Here is a 21,053-nt window from a genome sequence, read left to right on the forward strand (position 1 = left end):
GGGCGAGACGTATAACTCAATTATCGGAACATCCGTCAGAGCAGAGGGGGTCGCTGGCTCTGGAACGCCACCAGCCGAGATTGATGGCTGAATGACGCCAATAGCCGCCGCTTCGCCGCCTCATCCACGCACTGGACTTGAACACGCAGTTTGATTCCACACAACACCATTTTCCTCACTAATTTTCTTCCACCGCTTTTCCTCTTCTTTCTTTGGAGCATTGTACGTGCAGGATCATTACCCCTCACTCCACTGAAGAGGGGTTCATTATGGGGTTAGTGTGTTGGCAAGACTATTGTTTGGATGATAAATGTAGTTGGTTAGAGCTTTGGAGAGAAAATTACTTGGTTTTTTTCACTTTCTGTCTACAAAACCACGTTCCCAGAGCTCCCCTTATTGCTACAAACCAAGAGCAATTAAAACAAAGGGCGAAGCAGTTCAGTTAAACCAAAGCGGGAATTCGGGAAAATAAGCAAATCAGTGGATGTGTCAATCAAGGGCAATGAAGTAATCACAAACTCTGCTGTGGATTCTTAAATAAAAGCTCCAGGGTTTGTAGAACTCTGAAGCAAAAAGGATTGGACAAACACCCCAAACATCAGCCCTCTAGGGCTCGTTTCTCTGTTTATACGATCAAGCATTGACCCAAAATGACATAAATACCTGAGACGATGATGTAAAAGGTCTAACAATGAATGAAAAGTGATTTCACATTTTGAAATGTCAACATTAAATGTCAATTAAAAAGTAACAGTTGCTGGATAAGGTTCAAACTGACAGTTTTACATTTCTATTCTGACACAACGATGCTTATCTGATCGGACTTTGGGCTGACATGATGGGATCTGCATTGTCATTTGTCTAATACACTTGGACAAGGCCGTGACATGCAATATCAATGAAAGACACCTCCAGGCAATATATGTAAGGCTCAGGATAACCCTAACCCTCCAATCAGCATGCAAGTATCATGATGGTTTTACCTACTAGTAACTGGCAAGGCTGCGATAAAAGACGCAAACCAAAGACTTTCTTCAATCCAAACCAAACAAGAAAGAAGAAGAAGACTGCGGAAAATCTATTTTCGGTAACATCTGATCTGCTTTTTGCTTGCTCTACTACTAATCATACAAACTCTTGTCACTTGTATTAATATGGTTTAAAAAATGGGGACAGGCTCATCATCTTTTGTTGTCCTCTGATTTGTTTTGAGGTGTTGATTGAGGCCTACTGAAGACGGCAATTAAAACATATTTCTAAATGTCCCCTTCAACTACAATGCACCTTCTTTCATGACATCGGTGAAAGCTGTTGGGATAGTAATTGATTTATCAGTGATTAAGAATCCAGATGAGACAAGACAGCTGTAAAACCGTGCGGATGTGTATTTTGTTTGTTATATTTATTATGACTTGCTCTGTCTCTTTTCAATCCATGCATCATTGATTGGTTTGTCTGATTGAATTGCAATTAAAACAAAGGAAGGAAGACAGTATTAAAACAACAAAAGAAAAAGAAATGCAGAGAGAGAGAACAAAGACTGACCTGTTCCAGTAGCTCCAAAACTGTTCGTTGAGATAGGTGCGATGACTGTGGTCATCTCCAAATGACGCTTTGCTCTCAATCCAGTGGACAATGTGTCCCTCCACAGCTTTCAGGAACACAGATACAAAGTAAGTCATACCAACAAAACCCAGGAATTACCATTCACATTTGCACCAACTACATGAGGGTGAAGTCCATTTCAACAAAAGGGATCAAAAGCAACATAATCCTGAAATAAATACTAACCAACAGGAACCTCCAGGATGATGTCAGGTGTTTTGTCATAACCTTTAGCTCTCAGTTGGTTTTCATCTAAAAGAGAGGACAGATGTGTTGCATTTGTTTTACTTTTGACAACACAAGATCTGTTCAAAACATTCACCATGTGAGGTGTAAGAACATTTACAACACCTGTATTTGCTGTCTTTGCACAAAAGCACTGAGCTCCCGTTTGTAGTTTGGTGAAGCTTCATAAAATATATAGTGAGGGGACAAGGTTGGCATTATAGGCTGAGTAAGCCCGACCCCGATCCTCACAGACTGCAGCCATTGTCCTTGACTTTTTGCACACTTCAGCCATTATCCGCACAACACCTGATTTCTCCATTAAATCTCGGACTGACCAGGTCATTCGGTTCCAAGGGCCTGCCTCTTTGTCTCCAGTCAAGCTCGACTAATGGGGCACGGAGGAGAATTGAGAAGAGATGGAGGGTGCTGGTGTCAGTAAAGAGGCAGCCTCAGCCAAGGATGGAGAAAGGGGAGCCGAGAGTGAGGTCAGAGTGGCTGCCAGAGGCCTGTGGTGCATCCTCGGCTGTGCTAATGTGTCTGCACTAGGAAAGGGGACCTCTATTCGCTGCGGCTAGGCTGTTGACATTGTCATGTGGCTCTGATCGCCTTTTTACACCACCTTTGATTAAAATTAATGGGCCGTCCCTGCTCTTGGGTAGCTTATTTCCAATCCATTTATCAACTGGGGTGAGGTTGCCTCAGTGGCCCTCGTGCCCTCTGACAGTTTTAGAACAGTCCTCTGTATAGCCGTGAAGAAAGGTCAACACCGCAGGTCCAAATAAATGATGTGGTCTTAATGACACAAGGAATGACTTTCATCCTTCACTCACCTGACCTATTGGATGATGATGATGGGGATGGGAGTGTTAGAGAGAGGGAAGCAGGGGTTAAATATTAACTTCCACAATTTCACACATGGGCACTACCTTGATTAAATTTGGTTGGGATAAAAACATAATTCCAAATCTAAGACCCTACACATTGCAACAAGGGTATTTTGTGGGGGAAAAACAACAACAACAACATCAATATTCATGTGAGGAGCAATTGATGTTCGTTGTAGTCTAACCAAAATGGCTGGCCAATTCAGGCATGTGTCCTTGTTAATTTTCCAGGCGTCCTCATGACTCAATTTGGGGAGTTCAAATGCAGGACCTCTACAGTTGGGTTTAGATTCAGATTAGTCTATGGCGTAGGAGGGGGAGCGGGGGGTAAAGACAATCTAGTGTCACCCATTCGTGTAAGATACCCGATTCTGACCGGCGCTCGTTTGGGTGAATTTCAATTCAATCACTAATTGAGAAAAAGCTGGCGTATGGCTCTCTTCAGGGCTGGTCTCTACATCATATACAACAGATTTGATCAAGATGTCGCTCTTTCCCGGTGAATAGAGGTGAAATGATCATAACACACTGACACAATGCTCCATCCACGTTAGACAGAGCAAGGCTAAATATCTAACAATTTTGCATTATGTATCTGTCTAGGATACCCGATTCCAAATGAGGCTCATTTGGGGGAATTCCCAGTCAGAGTTTGTTAAAGTACAAACCCTGAATATTGCCCACGATGCCTGCTTCAAATAAAAGAGGCCTATTTCATGTATAGGTCACTTTTTCATGTGTTTTTTTGTCCACCATATTTATGTCAAATGGTGAAACTGGGGCGGCATGGTGGCCGACTGGTTAGCACATCTGCCTCAAATCCTGGTCCCGCCTCTGTGGAGTCTGCATGTTCTCCCAGTGTCTGTGTGGGTTTTCTCCGGGTACTCCGGTTTCCTCCCACATCCCAAAAACATGCATGGTAGGTTAATTGACGACTCTAAATTGCCCCTAGGTGTGAATATGGGTGCGAATGGTTGTCTGTTTATATGTGCCCTGTGATTGCCTGGGACCCCTGCAATATGTATGTATCACCAGGATGCACAAAATGAATGACTATATATTACTGATGACAATACAACCTTAAGAGTACACTGATCGTCAGCCGTGGATTACACTTTTACCAACATGAGGCTATTGGTAATAAAATCACAGATCAATTTTGCAACAACAAATCATAGCCAGATCTTTATTTAGCAAGCCTGTAACAAAGGCTACACTTGAACGACCACTGCAACGTTATAAAACCGGCTATAAGGGTCAAATGATGACATACCTAGAAAGGACAAATTCTTCTCCTTGAGTTTGTCACACAGCAGCACCTCATGCTCTTGGCCAATAGCACTGTGGGTAAACAGTCAAGGATTCCAAAAGCAACTGAAGCACCGAAATGAATGCACTATTAGCAAGAACTAAAAAGCATTCAGTCATCATTATTTATGTGCAGAACCTTTTCTTTTCCTGCTTTAGCATGTTTGTCACAGAGTGTATTGGGGCTTATTATGCAAAGTAAATGAAATTTCTCTTCATACCACTTATTAATGTAAAGCACACGAGCATATTCAAGTTTTCGGGTCAACCTTAAACAGCGCTCATGGCTAATCTCTGAAGTGCATTACTGTAATAAGGAATTGGGAGGAGAGGCTGAGAAAGTGCCAAGTGTAACTCTTAAATCTGTCGTAACAGTATAACAATCATTTGTTGCTTTGTAATATTAATTATGTACCTCTAAATGCGTAGAGATCAATGAAGAGAATACTGCATAAGGAAGGTGAATCATGTCTCATCACATGATTTGGGTAATTGTACTTTGCCATAGAAGCAAATGAAGCCCATTCTCATTAGCAGTATGAAGAAATCAGTAACAAACCAGCTAATTTTTAGGGTTACTTAAAACCACTTTGTGATGATATTTGAAGATTTTAAGAACATTCGATGCCACACGGTAAGGATTTGTGCATATAGCCCCTTATGTAGTTCCTCAAATAATGGCTGTCCCTATAATGGATGCCATACCACAATTACAGTAGACGCTGGGTACATCAAAAAACAAAAAAAAACCCCACCTCAAATAGAGTTTTTTTCAACAAATAAAAGCCTCCCTCTTTTAGTTCTGCATCTGCAGTTAAGTAAAACATTGTCATGAGGGTACTATCATTTTGATGATGTATTTTATTTACATGGGTAATGTTAAACACTGGCAAAGCTATTTGCATGCAGTGAAGTCTGACTAGTTTAGGCACTATACACTCGAACAGAGTAGGTGTCGCGGTATGTAGTAGAAAGTGTATGTCGTAATGGTGAGAAAACGATGCAGTTCATAGAGTGAATGGTGAACGGCATATAAAAATGCCACTAACGTTCAACTAAAGGCATGCGATGAGTTAGCATCGCGTTTTATATATGTATATCGGTAAATAAGTGATTATTGTCGGAACAAAAGAGCTTTCTCAGAATTGTTTTATAGTTTGAGGTGAAACAAAAGCAAAAAATATTAGCGTCAAAGTCACTGTTCTGCTTGACGGTTTTTTTTTTTTTCACAAAAAAGCGAATTTTCTCCACTTTTTAGTCAGAAGCCAGTGTTTAAAAAAAAAAAAAAAAAAAAAAAAAAAAAAACTAAACCATGTTCTACTGCCGATTACTAAAACAAAACCGAAAAAGAAATAAAACGAAAAGAGGGTACACTTTGTTTTGGTAGGTTCGGTGCTTATTTTGTCACAGAAAAAAAGTATGCTCAACAACTGCTCGCAAAATGGAGAACTGCGTCGAAAATGGCTGGTAGTGAATGACTTAAGCATGTCACTACTGTTTTTACCTATTTAACTGAGTAGGTTACATATAAACTTGAACTGCTGGTGGATAAATGTGACCTGAACTCTCCATGGTGCTGAACTGCATCTGACTGATGACAAAACAAAATAAGAATATTAATAATATACAAGGAAGCCAGCTGGGAGTAATACCAATTGCTTTCACTCAATACCACCAAACACATGACATTCTTTTCTTTTTACTCCGATACACCCGGTGCCCATGAACATTTAGAATCCCAGGCATCCTACGTCTCCTTCCACATCCTGTATCATTTGCAAAGGATGGCAAACGCCTCCTCCGTGAAGCAGAACTTTTATGTGGGGTGAAGGCAGACACATCTCATCCCCTTCAATAGCTCCTCATCAATTTCAAGCTTAAAATTTTATGGGAGAGGATACTGTTTGATGCAGTCGACCAGTGGTCCATAACAGCAGTCGTTTACTGTGCACTGAGGAGAGGGGGGGAATATTACAGCGTGTGGAGAGAGTGAGAGAGATAGAAAAAGGTGGAGGTGAGGGAAGGGATGCCATACAGTAATGAGCAAGAAGAAAACACATGGGCATTCTGGGCAGAAAGTTGCAGGATGCAACAACAAGATTTACAAGCTCCTTATAAAGGTAATAGGCAACAAAACTAATAAAACAAATCATTCAAAATGTGAATAATTTACTTGGTATACGTTCTTGGCCAAGGTTTGGTCCGGTATTAACGATGGTTCCTTGAGCATACTGTTGAGGACTAATTTTGAAGCTGTGAAGAAAAAAAAAAAAGAGAGAAACAACAGAATGATAAACATGATGATGCACATAGTAATGTTTGAGCCTCAAAAATCAACCATATTTGCTCAAATGTGCCTGTTTTATAGACTTCATGGCTCAATTAATCACCGGGTATGTTCTCTATACAAATAAACGCCTCACCTCAAATAGAGGTCTCAGTTCTTCCCTTCATTAAAAAGCTAAACAGAGCACACAAAAACAGTGCTGCTGTATTCAATATTGTATTGAAGATCTACCCTTCAATGAGTGATGGAGGCCAATATTTCAACATGAAATAATTTATTATAATACATACATAATATAGATTCATTATCATTATTTGTGGAATATGATAAAAAAAGAACAATGTATCATCAAAAGAATTGTGTACAAAGAAAGCCCCAAAGTCCCACTAAACACATTACCCCTACTAAATTATTTTACGATATACAGTATATTGTTTTAAAATATACTGTATATAATAATGTATAGTATTTTAATGAAGTATTATTATTTATCTGAAAAAGAACTACTAAAAAAAAAGCGCATGATTGATCATTATTTTAATAATTAAAAGAATAACACCTTACCCCTACTAGACACCTGGTACTTTCTGCAGTTGAGTAAATAATGATCACGATAAAAATATATAGAATAGAACGTAACCTTCAGTGAGTGACGAAGGCAATAGTGAACCACAGAATAACTTATATTCATTACAATACATTACATGATCTACTATGTAATATACTACTTGAATGAAGTATCTTTTGCATAAAATGTTGAACTATTTTTAATATTATTCTTAAAAAAAAGAAAATAAATGTAAAAAAATGTAATTATTTGCGAAAAAAATGAAAAAAATATACAACATTATTATATAAAAAAATATATATGCACGCATAGATACAAATGCCTGACCCATACTAGAAGCCCAGTACTCTCTGTAGTTGAGTACGTAAACACCCGAGGAAATACAGTAATTGCTAGGCTGAATGAAGGAAACGAACTTGGGAAAACAGACAGTTAACTGAATTAAACTGCCTAGTGCTGGATTAGCATACTACTCCATTAAAAACAGCCACTTGGTGTCTATACAGGTTTTCAATAAATAAATGTTTCAGTCCAGAGCACAGGAGCTCCATGCAGTTTATCTATGTTACAAACGCCGGCTGTTCTGCATGTCTCATCCCCATTCTTGCTCTACTAACATTATAAATCAGACAGAAAAGCCTGCCGGATGGGTTTCCCCGAGTACTGCAACAGGAGAGAGAGGGAAAAAAAGAAAGAGGAAAAAAACACCCTTAAATCATCTCTTAAAAAGATTTGGATTAAATGGTTTGTAACGTGTGACGAAATGGCAGAGGTGTGCCATTTTAGTGATATATACTGTATATGCGTCCTCCTGACAATACATTGGAATGTTTCAATTCACATTTCAGGCATGGATGGCCCCTGGAACAACAGCGTGCAGAGAATCCCTCGCTTATTTAGAAAATATATCTGTACAAATCCAGATTGACAAAGCTGGATGGCTCAGGATGCTTCTGAAATTCAAAGAGACGGTTAAATGAAACCTGGTTGATGCTCTTTTACAGGATTCCAGTTGAGGAAGCGGTGCTTCGAGCCCTCATCTACAGAATAAAGAAGGCAAGGTGGAAGAAGGACAGAGCCTTAAGCACTCCCTCCTCGCTGACACCTCTTTTATTTGTGCTACCTTCTCTGTTTTAGCCTCACCCTCAAGCTCATAACCCCACACACTGCCTTTCAGAACTGCCAAGCTTGGTCTTTATTTCTTTGCTCATTTCTCTCTGAGGTTGGTCTCGTTTTCTTTGTTTCCCCCCTCCTCGGCGAATCCATACCACAATCCCTAGCAGGAAAGAGGGGTTGTAATTTCCCCTTGAGTTAGGACACCTCCTGACAAATGATAATGGGTAATCGATAAAGCAAGGGAAATATGAGGCGGCAAACTTTATGAAGCCAGGAGACATATTACTCCACAGACAACACTGTTTTCCCTTAACAAAGTCACTACTCGAGTGTGCCTAATAATCTGAAGGAAAATCAAAGGCGCCGCAACCACATCAGCAATATTGGCAACTTATTCCACTTTAATGGCATTTGGATTGATTTTTCTCCCCCTCGTCCTAATGGTCCTTTTATAGATTTGACGCTGCTTCTCCAAAACAGTCATGTGTATTAAACCTCCCTGAAGGCTAACGGTAGCCATTAAAGCCCTTGTCTCACTAGTGCTCATAATTGGAGGTTTGACCACCACCACAATTTGGTCTCACGTAACACACACAAATACACACTTTACTAGTAGGCTATTATCCCTCTGTTTCTTAAAATTGTTTTGTAGATTGGAACTTCCAAACTGCATTACTCTAAAGCTTTTAAAGTTGTCTTAAATTAGACATTTTATGCATTTTTTTTTTTTTCACAATTTAAAACTGTTTACAGGTGTCTTGATAACTGTGACAAGCTTGTGTCAAAATACCCCAAGGATAAAAAATTACAGCACACTTCACTCAAATTAGGCTGTCTCGTGCAAATGTCCCACTGCTCTCTCTGCCCCCTCTACTGAGGGGCCAATGTCAGGTGAGGCTTTCATTACCATGACGACCAGGGCAGAGCTTGGGGTTTGCGACGGGGTGAACGGCTCGTACTTGTGGAACCACGAGACCGGTTTGTGGAAAAAAAATAAAAATAAAATAGAGTATTCATAAAAGCATTGATTGTATTTTCATTTGGTGAGGCAGCACCTCATCACCAAGCTGCCAAATTAGAAATATATTGGTCATAATACCCCAAGGATCAAGAATTACAGTTACGGTTACACCTCACTTTGTAAGCCTCATGCAAATGAGCCACCGCTCATCCCACCCTCTCTACTGTGGGGCCTGGGGTGGAGCTAGCAATGAAAAATAGCAAATATCAACAAAAGCATGGATTTAATTGGAAGCATCACCAAACTGCTAAATTATACTTGTCAATTAGCATTGCGGCTCGGTGCATGCGGTGCATACAGTGGACACATTGGCAAACACTAATTTTCAAAATATGGCCTCTTTAATAATTGTAAAAATAAATTCTAATTGTCATAATTCACAAACCGTTAGTAAACGTCACTTGACTTCAATTTAGACAGCATGAAAGAATGACTGAGTGTTGTTTCTGTTAAGCAATGTATTTGCGCCGTTATGGTTTTCATGTGGGAGGTTTCTACTTACTGTTTTGGTCCAATTCTCAGTCTCTCTGCCAGAGCTGCTATTAACCAACTTTTTATGAACAAAATAGGTATTTGGATGAACAAGAAACTTTTATTTGGATTTTCCGTGTATTTCAGTCCATCGGGTTTGTGCTGTTTGACAAGAAGGAGCACTGACTGAAGATGCAGACTCCTATATTAGCTTCTAATACTAGTCGCCGATTGGCTAGCTACAATATGCTTGTCAATTGTTTTCAAAAGGTAGAACGTTACGTGGGTTACATTAGATTAGTGGTTGATTTCATTGTAGGTTTGTGTGGCATGCACCGATTTTCTGCCACTTACCCTGTTCGGAGTGACGGGTGAGCTATAGCCTATCCCAACTGATTTTTGGGTAAGAGGCAGGTTACACTATGTGGCAGTCAATTGCAGGGATCATATAGCAAATAAGCATTCACACTCACACCTATGGGCAATTTAGCCTAAACCTAACATGCATGTTTTGGGGAATGGGAGGACGCCGGAGTACTTGCAGAAACCCTACGCAATTGAGCAGAGATTCAAATACGCAACTTTCAACTGTTAGGCCAAATCGGTGGTCTACCAGTGTCACGGTCAACTTTGGAGGTTCCACTGTATTTCGGTGACTCATCACAATAAGTTGCTCTTCTCCTCCTTCTATATATATTTTTTTGAAGTAGCGGGGTTAAAAATAGCTATAAAGAGAACGACCTTGGCACTGACATTGTGGAATTCCAGCCAAGCATTGACGTGATGAAAATCGAAGGCCAGGTCGCTAATAAATCACCACGCTTTTAAAATGAATTTACCCTAATGCTCATTCATCATGTGCTGCAATACCTTTGCAGGCCCGGTTTCGACAGTGTACACAAACACAGCAGTAAATAACAACAGGGCGCCCGCGTCCCTCGCATCGCTGCAGCTTCCAACATCAGCATACATTAAAAGACGCCCCCGCCTTGCACTACATCGCTTCTCCATGACACTCTGAGCTCATCTCTGGAGCAAACACACACGCACGCAAACACACACACACACACACACACACACACACACAGAGAACAGGCAACGACATACATAAAATAGAGGAAAATAAAAAGCGCAATCTGAAAAGCACCAGACGCAGAGAACAAAGCCCTGCAGCGCATCTTTGCCCCCTTGTAAACAATTCACCAAATTTACTGTAATTGTCCCGTGTTGGTATAAATTGTGACTAAGGCGCTGTATCACACGTCAGCATCTGAACATGGCAAGAGCAGAGGAGGAGGGAAAAGAACAAATATGATACTACGCCTCCGTTGAGATTTGCTTAACAAATCACGAGGCTGCAATGGTATATAAAACTCCAAAAGAAGACGAGCTAACAACCAAGTAACACTGATTTATCACGGCTCACGTGTGTCATTTCTTTCTATTCCTCCGCCCGGGTGAAAAAATCATTAGCCCAAATGCTGAGAAACCTCATTAGATAGCAACATTTGTTGAGGGATAATAAACAATAACAGATAACGACTGTTATTGCCTCTGACACTGATGAGCTCCTCTGCAAGTTTGTTTATTAATTTAAAAAAAAAAAAAAAAAAAAAAACACTATCCACAATGTGTGAGTGGGGTGGGGTGAAGTGGTGGGAGGCCACTTGGCCATTGCCTCTACATACCCACCACCCCCAACGCTACGTACCCCCCCCCCCCCCACCCCACGCAACCGAGCCATTGAGCTGTGGAGTGGGGAGTGCACTCGTTCATCAAACTTCATGGAGCAAGGGAGAGACAGGCCCTGATAATGTGCGACGCACTAAAGCTGATTTTCCATGATGAATCTCAGAGAATATAAATTGGCTAATATCTGAAAACATTTACAGATACTCCAGGAATTGACTACTTGCACGTTGTGATGAATGAGTCTCCTCCACGCCGGACGACAGCTCCGCAAATTTCCACGGCTGCCTAAAGCCCCGCATTTGATTTTCCAATTTACTCCTTTTTAAATGTTTACTCAAATAGAAGATGTGGTGGGGGGGAGAATCGGTAGGAAATGTATTTATTTATTTTTTATTTTTTAAAGGGTCTTTTTAAACTTGCTATATGGGGTGCAGGAGGAGCTGGTTCCCTGTAGAGATTACTGGGGCAGAACTGATCTGCTTCCACCTGATTCTCCCTGAAAGCACTGAGATGAGACTCTACATTCCAGTGTGCGTGTCCGTGTGCGTGCGTGTGTGTAAAAGAATTGCAGCGGTAGATCTGGCAGCACCGAGGCTACATAGGTCAGGCCATTAGACTGCGGCAGAGGCTGGCTGGAGCTCCTCTCGTGAAAGGGAGTAATTAGTATACTTGTCAAGTGGAGTGCCACGGTGCTACTCGCCTCCACCGCACTTGCAACAAAAAAAAAAAAAAAAAAAACAAACAAAAAAATCGCTCATCTTGCCTCCATATGCACTCCCTTCCTGCTGCTCTCATTATTTCTACACACATACACAAACAATCCTTGCCTTCAGGTGAACAAGAGCCTTAACAATGACAGTGGACTCCCAAGTTTGACTGGATGCAACACAACGCGACACCCAGCAATCTACAAAACACCAGAGCCATTATGAATAGATCAAAAGGAGCCTGGAAACATTCTCGCAGTGTTAACATCAAACGAGGGACATTTATAACCTGGTGTATGGGGCTTCTGTAAAGGAATGCGACAATAAATCTTGAGGGCGCTCGAATCACAGTTACAAAACACGCGGGGAGCAATCTAATCTGGAGCCGGGCCTTGGGAAAATGGAAAAGGTCAAATAGCAAGCAAAATTGCCTCCTCGAGAAAGAGAGAAAAAAGTATGTCTAAATCTAGAGCGCCTGCCAGAGAGGGGAATAGAAAGAGGGATGACAAGATTGAAGCATAGCAAAGACGGTTGGGAGGCGGGTGATGAAGGAGCGGGAGCACCCCTCCTGTGGCCGCTACTGAGAGGGGAAATTTTACAGTATAGATTTTAGTGACTGCTATTACCATATTTTCTCATATAGTGGACAGGTACGTTTTATGGACTCGGCTACAGAAAGTATCATGCTTTACCTCGCTCATGACCCTCAACATGATAAGCAGTACAGAACGAATGGATGCAGTCTCTCTTTGAACTTCAGTGTCGATGGCAGCTTTACAGATGCCATATCAGATCTACGTGTGTGGGATGCTGGTGTCAGTCGTAGTAAACCTAATTAAAGTAAACCACCTGAGGATTCAAGGTTTGAAATTTATTTCATCACCTTTTGATTTTTTTTCCAAACCAGGTCAACTGTAGAATATGCAAATAATTCACCCATACTGTATATCCATTTTCTATACTGCTTATTCTCATCTGAGTGGCGGATGAGCAGGAATCAATCACAGCTGACCTTGGGCGAGAGGCACCCAAGACAAGCACTGGAAGAACATCCAAACGCCACACAGGAAGCCCAGAGCTAAGATCCAAACCCAGAATCTCAGAACTGTGAGGCAGTCGTGATAACCACTTTTCACCTAGCTCTAGACAAATCAATCAATTAAATATTAATAACTATTAACATGATTATTCATAGAAAATCCTGTGATTAACTCCAGTAGTTAGACAAGTCAATCGTTTTCTATTAGTATGGTTTCAGTTTCCTTCCTTCTCCTGCAAGGGAAGCGCGTGACCTCCAAATAGTGGACAAAACCAGCATAAAAAGTTCTCATGTGACCGTTCCCTCTTAACTGGGACAAATCAGCTTCCACTAGACAAGGATCATTATGATTGCTGATATCATATTCAATACATACTAAACTGCTTCGAAGGAATTGATTTATTTACAAGGGTCACCCGATAGTATTTCATTCTGCTTTGGTGACACTCTCTCCCATATTTTCTGCTGAAAGAACTGAAGGAGGGAAGGGGGGGATTGGTCGTCACGGAGAGGTGACGAAAACAAGGAGCAAAACAAAAACAAGGAAGGAGCAGAAAACAATTTGAAACTGTGCATCGATCCAGCACGGGTGATTGTACATATATTCTCTGCACCCAAAGGCACCATCTCTATATCTCTTAAATGCAAAAGGGAATGGAGAGAATTAAAGAAAAAAAACGACAGCGAGCCACTCCCCCAGTCGGGGTTAATGTCCCTTATATAGAAGTCTATTGATCTTCGTGGGATGCTTTGGAGTTCGAAAGGAACTCGCGTGCAAGGAAGAGCGTGACAAATACACCTGCCAATAGCTCTGACGCAGCCTGTTAGCTAATTGCCAGCAAAGACAATTACATAGACATTGTTTCATAATGGTAACACATGACTCCTGTGTAATATACAACCCCAATTCCAATGAAGTTGGGATGTCGTGTTAAACATAAATAAAAACAGAATACAATGATTTGCAAATAATGTTCAACCTATATTTAATTGAATACACTACAAAGATATGTAATGTTCAAACTGAAACTTTATTCTTTTTAGCAAATAATTATTAACTTAGAATTTTATGGCTGCAACATGTTCCCAAAAAGCTGGGACAGGTGGCAAAAAAGACAGTTGAGGAATGCTCATCAAACACCTGTTTGAACATCCCACAGGTGAACATGCTAATTTGGAAAAGGTGGGTGCCATGATTGGGTATAAAAGGCGCCTCCTTGAATTGCCCAGTCATTCACAAGCAAAGATGGGGCGAGGTTCACCTCTTTGTGAACAAGTGCGTGAGAAAGTAGTCGAACAGTTTAAGGACAATGTTCCTCAACGTACAATTGCAAGGAATTTAGGGATTTCATCATCTACGGTCCATAATATCATCAAAAAGTTCAGAATATCTGGAGAAATCACTCCAGATATCAACTCAAACCAACATTGAATGCCAGTGACCTTCGATCCATCAGGCGGCACTGCATCAAAAACCGACATCAATGTGTAAAGGATATCACCACATGGGCTCAGAAACACTTCCGAAAACCAATGTCAGTAAATACAGTTCGGCGTTACATCCCTAAGTGCAACTTGAAACTCTACTATGCAAAGCAAAAGCCATTTCTCGACAACACCCAGAAAAGCCGCTGGCTTCTCTGGGCCCGAGATCATCTTAGATGGACTGATGCAAAGTGGAAAAGTGTTCTGTGGTCCGAAGAGTCCACATTTCAAATTGTTTTTGGAAATTGTGGATGTCGTGTCCTGCGGGTCAAAGAGGAAAAGAACCATCCAGACTGTTATGGAGGCAAAGTTCAAAAGCCAGCATCTGTGATGGTATCGGGCTGTGTTAGTGGCAATGACATGGGTAACTTACACATCAGTGAAGGCCCCATTAATGCTGAAAGGTACATACAGGTTTTGGAGAAACATATGCTGCCATCCAAGCAACGTCTTTTTCATGGACGCCCCCTGCTTATTTCTGCCAAACCACATTTTGCACGCGTTACAACAGCGTTGCTTCGTTGTAAAAGAGTGCGGGTACTTTAAATTGAACTACTGAATAAAACAAAGTTTTTCCATGATATACATTTTTTTTTTTTTTTTTTTTTTTTTTTTTTTTAGATGCACCTGTACCTAAAGTCTGAGGTTTGAACTCAGCGAGACTTCAGCGCAACCCGTGCAATCAAAAAGGATGTGATATGCTCTTTCTTTGTTGTTTTTTACAGGATACCATGACATACATACATAAAAGGAATATGATGACATTAGAACCTGGAATATATTGCCATGTAGCATTAGTGTAGCGACAAAACCACTACATGTAGCTCTCCTGTCAACACAGTTGACAATAACAAAAGAACATATGCAAAGCAATCTGCGTTTAGACAAGTAGTTAAAAGAGCAATTGACCTACTGTATGACAGTTATGTATCAGAAAACCTCACTCCCCATACTCTACACTATGCATCTGTCACATAAAATTAATTTGTTTTTATTTTATTTTTTTATATTGTCTTTTTAAAAAAAAAAAGATTTTTACACTTATATGACCGTTACTTAAAGCGTAACCTGTACAGTTAATAAAATCTTTTATGATGAGATAGTGTGACCCTGGAACAGATTAGTTCAATTTCCATTTAAACCTTTGGGGAAAAAAAAATATTTGATTGATTGACAAATTGGAGGTCAAACAGCATAGAATTGCGCTCATCATATATGTTTCACGTTTTGTATTTACTATTAGATTACCAATGATGATGTTTTCACAAAGGTTACTGATTTAAATGGGATACCAAATATGACGAACAACAACAAATCATGTTTTCTATGTATAGCGATGCAGGGAAGCGGTGTAATATCCGAGATTGCCTGCATCTCCCGGATGAATGACCAGCTCTACAAGCCGCGACGACTTGTATTTTGACAAGCAGTGGATAACAGTGTTGTAGGTCCAAAGCAATCACACTTTGACGCTGACAAATGGCCGGGCTGTGGTGAATGTGAAAATAACACACATCCCCTTTCATCTCTTTTGTGATTAAATCGCAAGTACATCTTCTCTGATCATCACGCAGACTTCTGCATAGGTCTATTGAATTCATATTGGTGCAAGATTGTTTTTGCATTTGTGAAGTGATTTAGTTTTTCTAAAATTAGTGAAGCAGATCTCAAATTACTATAGACAAGTCTTAACATTTAACGCCAAGACTGTTTTGCTTAGTAAAAAAATGAATATTTGAGATATTTGTAACATTCTTCCTATCCACAATTACCAATTTAGATATCTGCAATGTCATTTAGCCTACGACAAATGCCCCCTTCCTAGCGGATATTGGTGGCTGAATGGTAGATATCTGTAATGACAAACCCCATACACGTGAATGGAAAAAGGTGACAATTGATGATGCAGATATCTCTAATTTAGTTTTCACCAGGCACAAAAGAATAACAGATCTATCTGTAATTTTGACTAGTCACAACTCTGTTACATATATCGTGAATGAAAATTCCAATTATACAAAATGTAATTATGACAAGTCAGAAAGACATTGATATGGACAATGTTAATACTGGACAGTCAAATATAGCTTTTAAATGTTCAATCGGCTTGCCATAAATTACCAAAGTGTATTTGCTAACACTTGTCTGAATAAAGACGTGGACATTTCAGACACAATGTCTGGACAATGTCGTTGACATTTTCAACAAAAATGTTAGCATCTGGAATTTACTTCCCCTGCAGCTCATCCATCAGCGCCACCTCGGCACTGTTTGCTTTTTATTTTGTCACATTTCGCCAACTTAATTTCCTCAGTGGAGCCAAGCAAGGTTGCAGAGAGGATGCAAGAATAAGGAGGAGGATAAGGTAGGTTAGATGGATGCAACTGGGGATGAAGGAGGAAGGACTCGAATGTTATAAATAACACTGATGAGGTGAGCTCGTATTGATCCAAAGTGCAGTTGAGGGGCGGCGGCCCCCTACTGCTCAATCGTCAAACCTACTGGAGGTAGTCTGTTGCACATTAGGATGGAGCAGAGAGGAAAATACAGCAAAGGCTGGAACAGAAGGTGGATTTCATAGACAAACGACTCCAATTAAGACTGATGGAGACTATGATTGAGAGGGGGGAATGGAAACTCACGTGTTTCGCCTTCCAGGTCCTGAAGAAACCTGTCTAGGATGACGCGAGCCATCAGCGCAGGAGACAAATCCACCTGAAAAAGAGAGAATTAGCCTTAATAAAACAATGCATGTCTTGAACACACAATTTAATTAATTCATGTATTAATGATTTCATTTTGCCAAAGGAATCGACTTCCGAATTGTTCTGATTTCAAAACATATTTCTCCCATAAAGAATAATGAAGGTTCGGTTAATTAATCTTATCTGTTGCTACCACCACCTTTATTAACTCTACCGCCAAGAAGAATCCTGTAACCTTGATTCAACCTTTGCGGATTACCATTAGGTGGATGACTGGAAATCTACACACAAAGTAAATACTATTTTTTGAAACCACATTGGTATTATTGATAATGTGACAATAATTTCAAAATGACAGCAATTATGCTGTAGGCAACATTTTTATTTTACTTACATTTTTCTAACTGTCATACAAGAGTAAAAATAAGTTTTCTCATAAAACTAAAATAAAGTAAAACTACTTGCCCTTTGAGACACCCATCAGACATGCAATAGCGATGGAACAGAAAAGGTTAGGTATCACTGTATTTAATGTTACATGTTCTACAAAAAAAACTCACTTGGTATAAATCCTTTAGATGCTCACTAAACTGCTGTCACACCAGATTTGTGACATCACACCATGATGGTTAGTTTTGTTTGACTTCTGAGGTAAATTTTTCCAGGAAACTCCAAATTGTACCACTTTTGGGGAGTTGGGGTTATATGTTATAAATTTAATATCAGAAGGACATTCAGTGTAGGCCTTTCCTAAGGCTGAAAGATTATGATTCCTCACATTCTCATGATGTGCTGGGCTATAATGTTCCACGCCAATGGTTGACAACTGAACAACATGTTTTTTTTTTCCCCACTGGGGCTCTATCTTTCGGTCTTATTATTTGACCCATGCGCAAGTCCTCTAAAGGTTTTGTGGAAATTAGTTATGTAGTTTTTGCAGCATCAAGCTGGCTGGCAGACACAGGCAATTGATGGAGGTAATATATAAAATTAGCTAGATGCACAATGTCTTCAGTAAAAAACAAACAAAAAGAAAAAAAGAAAAAAAAGAAACAAATGCAACAGCCATGACATGTTGGAAACAGTGACAGACACTGAAATTGTTTTAGAAAACAGTTAACTCAACCAAAATCTGCAACAAGGAGACACATTAAGTCATTACAAAACCTTTTTACTTAAGAGCAAATAAAGCCTTTGTTTGAGAACTTTAGCAGAACTAAAAAAAAAAAAAAAAAAAAAAAAAAAACAATATTTTAATCTTGTTTTCACAATAGGGACCTAAAAAACCTTACAGCTTATCGTATTGACTCTTTACTAGAGTTTGTCCTTTTAACGTCACCGTACTATGACATTAAGAAGGCAATAAAAATGGTCTCTCTCAATAAACAGGATAAGCAATCAGTTTACTACATTTTACTACATTTTACTTCTCATTGTCTCACCCAGGCCTTCTCTCAGCTTATTGGCCTGCTCTCCATTATCACCTCTGGTTAGCAAGAGGATGACAGATTCCAGGTAAACAGCATCCCTTGAGCTGACATGAAAAATGGCAAACTCACCAACACTCCCCCAGCCTGAATAAGGGCCACCTGATTAGTTCAGGTAGTCGCGTCGCCCTAATTTTCATATTAATCATCAGTCCGTTTCTAGTCGGATCTCAACCATTATACCACTTTAGCAGCTATACCGCTTCTTTTTTCCTGTGGAAAATTATATTCCAGAGTTCATTGTCCCCCAGAGCTAGTGAGTGTGCAACAGTCGAACATACTGTGATACTCTTCCATGACACTGTTCAGTTCATTAACTGTACAGCAAATGTTTTAATTAACATTTTAAGATAAGTACGTGTCAAGTATAAGCAGAAGTTAACCACTTTAATATGACTACATTAAAAAACACTTTAAACACTCTTAATGTTAAGGACAAATGGGGAGGGGTGGTAAACATTTTTAAATTAACTGTCATACACAAGTATAAAATAAAACCTACGACAAATGTAATGTAAAACATAAACAAATCTATAACGCTGTGCCCTTTGATCCCAAGACGCATATGGCAGTTAGGCAGTCGTCGGTTAGCATAAAAAGCTAACGTAGCAGTCTACTATACATCTTCACTCAATGTCCCAGTGCACACACACACAATGCAAATCAATTTGTTTTTATTCACGAAAAGTTGGAACCTACACAAACATATAAGAGTCAACTACATGACACCTGTCACAGAAGAGCCAAATGAAAGTCCCTTGGTTGAAAAAAAAAAAAAATGCTTGATACCTGCTTGGAGTGTGCGTGTGTGTGTGTGTGTGTGTGTGTGTGTGTGTGTGTGTGTGTGTGGTGGTGGGGGACCCAGCTATAGTAGGAACCTACCAAAATAAAAGCTGCACCAGCGCTAAATATGTCTTAGTCACACAAAAAAAAAAAAAAAAAAAAAAAAAAAAGCCTACAAATCATCTGTTGCTGGCTGAAATGAGGTCTAGTGAGGTGCGCTGATATGCAAGATCTCGTATATGTTGGCAGCTGTACATCATTTAAGGTATAATCCTCCCGAATATTTTGGTTGAACAAGCTTTAAGACATTCGTGAGTTGAGGTTCCGCTGTATTGGCATCTATTTTAAAGCCTTTACGTTTAATTGACCTTTACATAAAAAGTCTACATTGAGCATAAAACGGCAATATTCACGGAGGACATCTCGGGGCGAAAAGGGTCCGGCAGCAGTTTTCATCATTGTTAATCATTTCTCTCCATTGGAGATATATTGTCTCATAAAGGGATGAAACTACATCAATTAGTGGTCTGAGAGAGCATGAGTGCTTAGTTTAAATGTTAAGTAGCATATTAAAATGACAGTTAAATGGTTCACAGACAGTTATCTCTGAGCTGGATTCAGTCCTTTAAAAAGAGGAAGAAAAAACCTTGTGTCAATTAAATGGAGAATGAATAATGACAGTTAGCTTTGAGGCACCACTGATGCATGCGAGCTCCTCTGATTTTAGATTAAGAAACACTCCAGTGCCATTGACTGGTCTAAGGACGCAATAAAAATTCTAATGTGCATTTAAATGGGCAAACTCAGGTTGAAGTGACAGGAGGGCAATGTGCAGAAATGACAAATAAATAAAAGACAGAGACATCTGGTTTCACAAACTCATAAATGAAGAAATAAATATTCGATACTGACCCAGTTGATTTTTGTGTAAACTACTTGGAAGCAAAATGCATATTTTACTGCATTAACACTGAAAAATTAGAGGAATTCACATTTTTATTCACTGTTTTATGCTGAAAATTGGTGTGTAGTTAATATCAAGCCTTTTAGGTATATAACGCATTTCTTCAAATACCCTTAAGTTAACAGTGTGTAAATAAACACCCCCTGGTCACAATTGGCAGAAATATGCTATATATTCTTTACATGTGTAATTGTTTACATATAGTAAATACCCTTGGCTTAACCTAATGCACAACATGCGACATCATGTCAAATCAAACAAGCAATGAAGTGATAGAAGGAGGAATTAACGGCTGACCCTACGCTCCTCACCTGTCTGCAGTTTGCACTTTGCCCGGGCCAGTGCAATTTGGGGAAAATTGCATGATAAAACACAACAAAGTATTTTCACATCTGCTTGATGGAGGTGAGAGCTAATTACATTAAATAATTGATAATGGAGCGGACCATTTCAGCAATTTTCATAATGACTAACAGACAACAGAGAAAATCAAAAACCGCTGCCAACCTCTATATAGGGCTAAATAGATACAAAAGGACATCGATGAAGAAGATGGAAGGGCGGAGGGGGGTGGAGGTTAAACCATTACCTCATTGGCCAACTCCAGCAAGACGGGAGCAGAGGGATGTGTCGTGGCCTCGCTCAGATACCTTCATTATAACAAAAGAAGAACAAAAGCATTGACAACAAATGGGAGACAGAC

The 21,053-nt window shown here is 39.8% G+C and overlaps 1 protein-coding gene across 7 annotated transcripts in view; it reads right to left on the reverse strand.

The window, feature by feature from the left end:
• Positions 1 to 21,053, reverse strand: part of cdin1 (CDAN1 interacting nuclease 1) — a 74,848-nt gene that overhangs the window by 34,193 nt on the left and 19,602 nt on the right. For 6 of the 7 annotated variants that reach the window (XM_061794865.1, XM_061794868.1, XM_061794869.1 and 3 more), the window contains 7 exons: positions 20,940 to 21,000; positions 17,054 to 17,126; positions 6,199 to 6,278; positions 5,927 to 5,976; positions 3,991 to 4,058; positions 1,792 to 1,857; positions 1,546 to 1,651 (listed from right to left, as the gene is read on the reverse strand). In XM_061794865.1, the coding sequence (XP_061650849.1) occupies positions 1,546 to 1,651; positions 1,792 to 1,857; positions 3,991 to 4,058; positions 5,927 to 5,976; positions 6,199 to 6,278; positions 17,054 to 17,126; positions 20,940 to 21,000 (504 nt within the window). The remainder of the gene's footprint in view (positions 1 to 1,545; positions 1,652 to 1,791; positions 1,858 to 3,990; positions 4,059 to 5,926; positions 5,977 to 6,198; positions 6,279 to 17,053; positions 17,127 to 20,939; positions 21,001 to 21,053) is intronic. The other variant, XM_061794870.1, reaches the window with a different exon arrangement.

The sequence above is a fragment of the Phyllopteryx taeniolatus genome, chromosome 13, assembly GCF_024500385.1.
Source record: "Phyllopteryx taeniolatus isolate TA_2022b chromosome 13, UOR_Ptae_1.2, whole genome shotgun sequence".
In the NCBI taxonomy this organism is placed as follows: domain Eukaryota; kingdom Metazoa; phylum Chordata; class Actinopteri; order Syngnathiformes; family Syngnathidae; genus Phyllopteryx; species Phyllopteryx taeniolatus.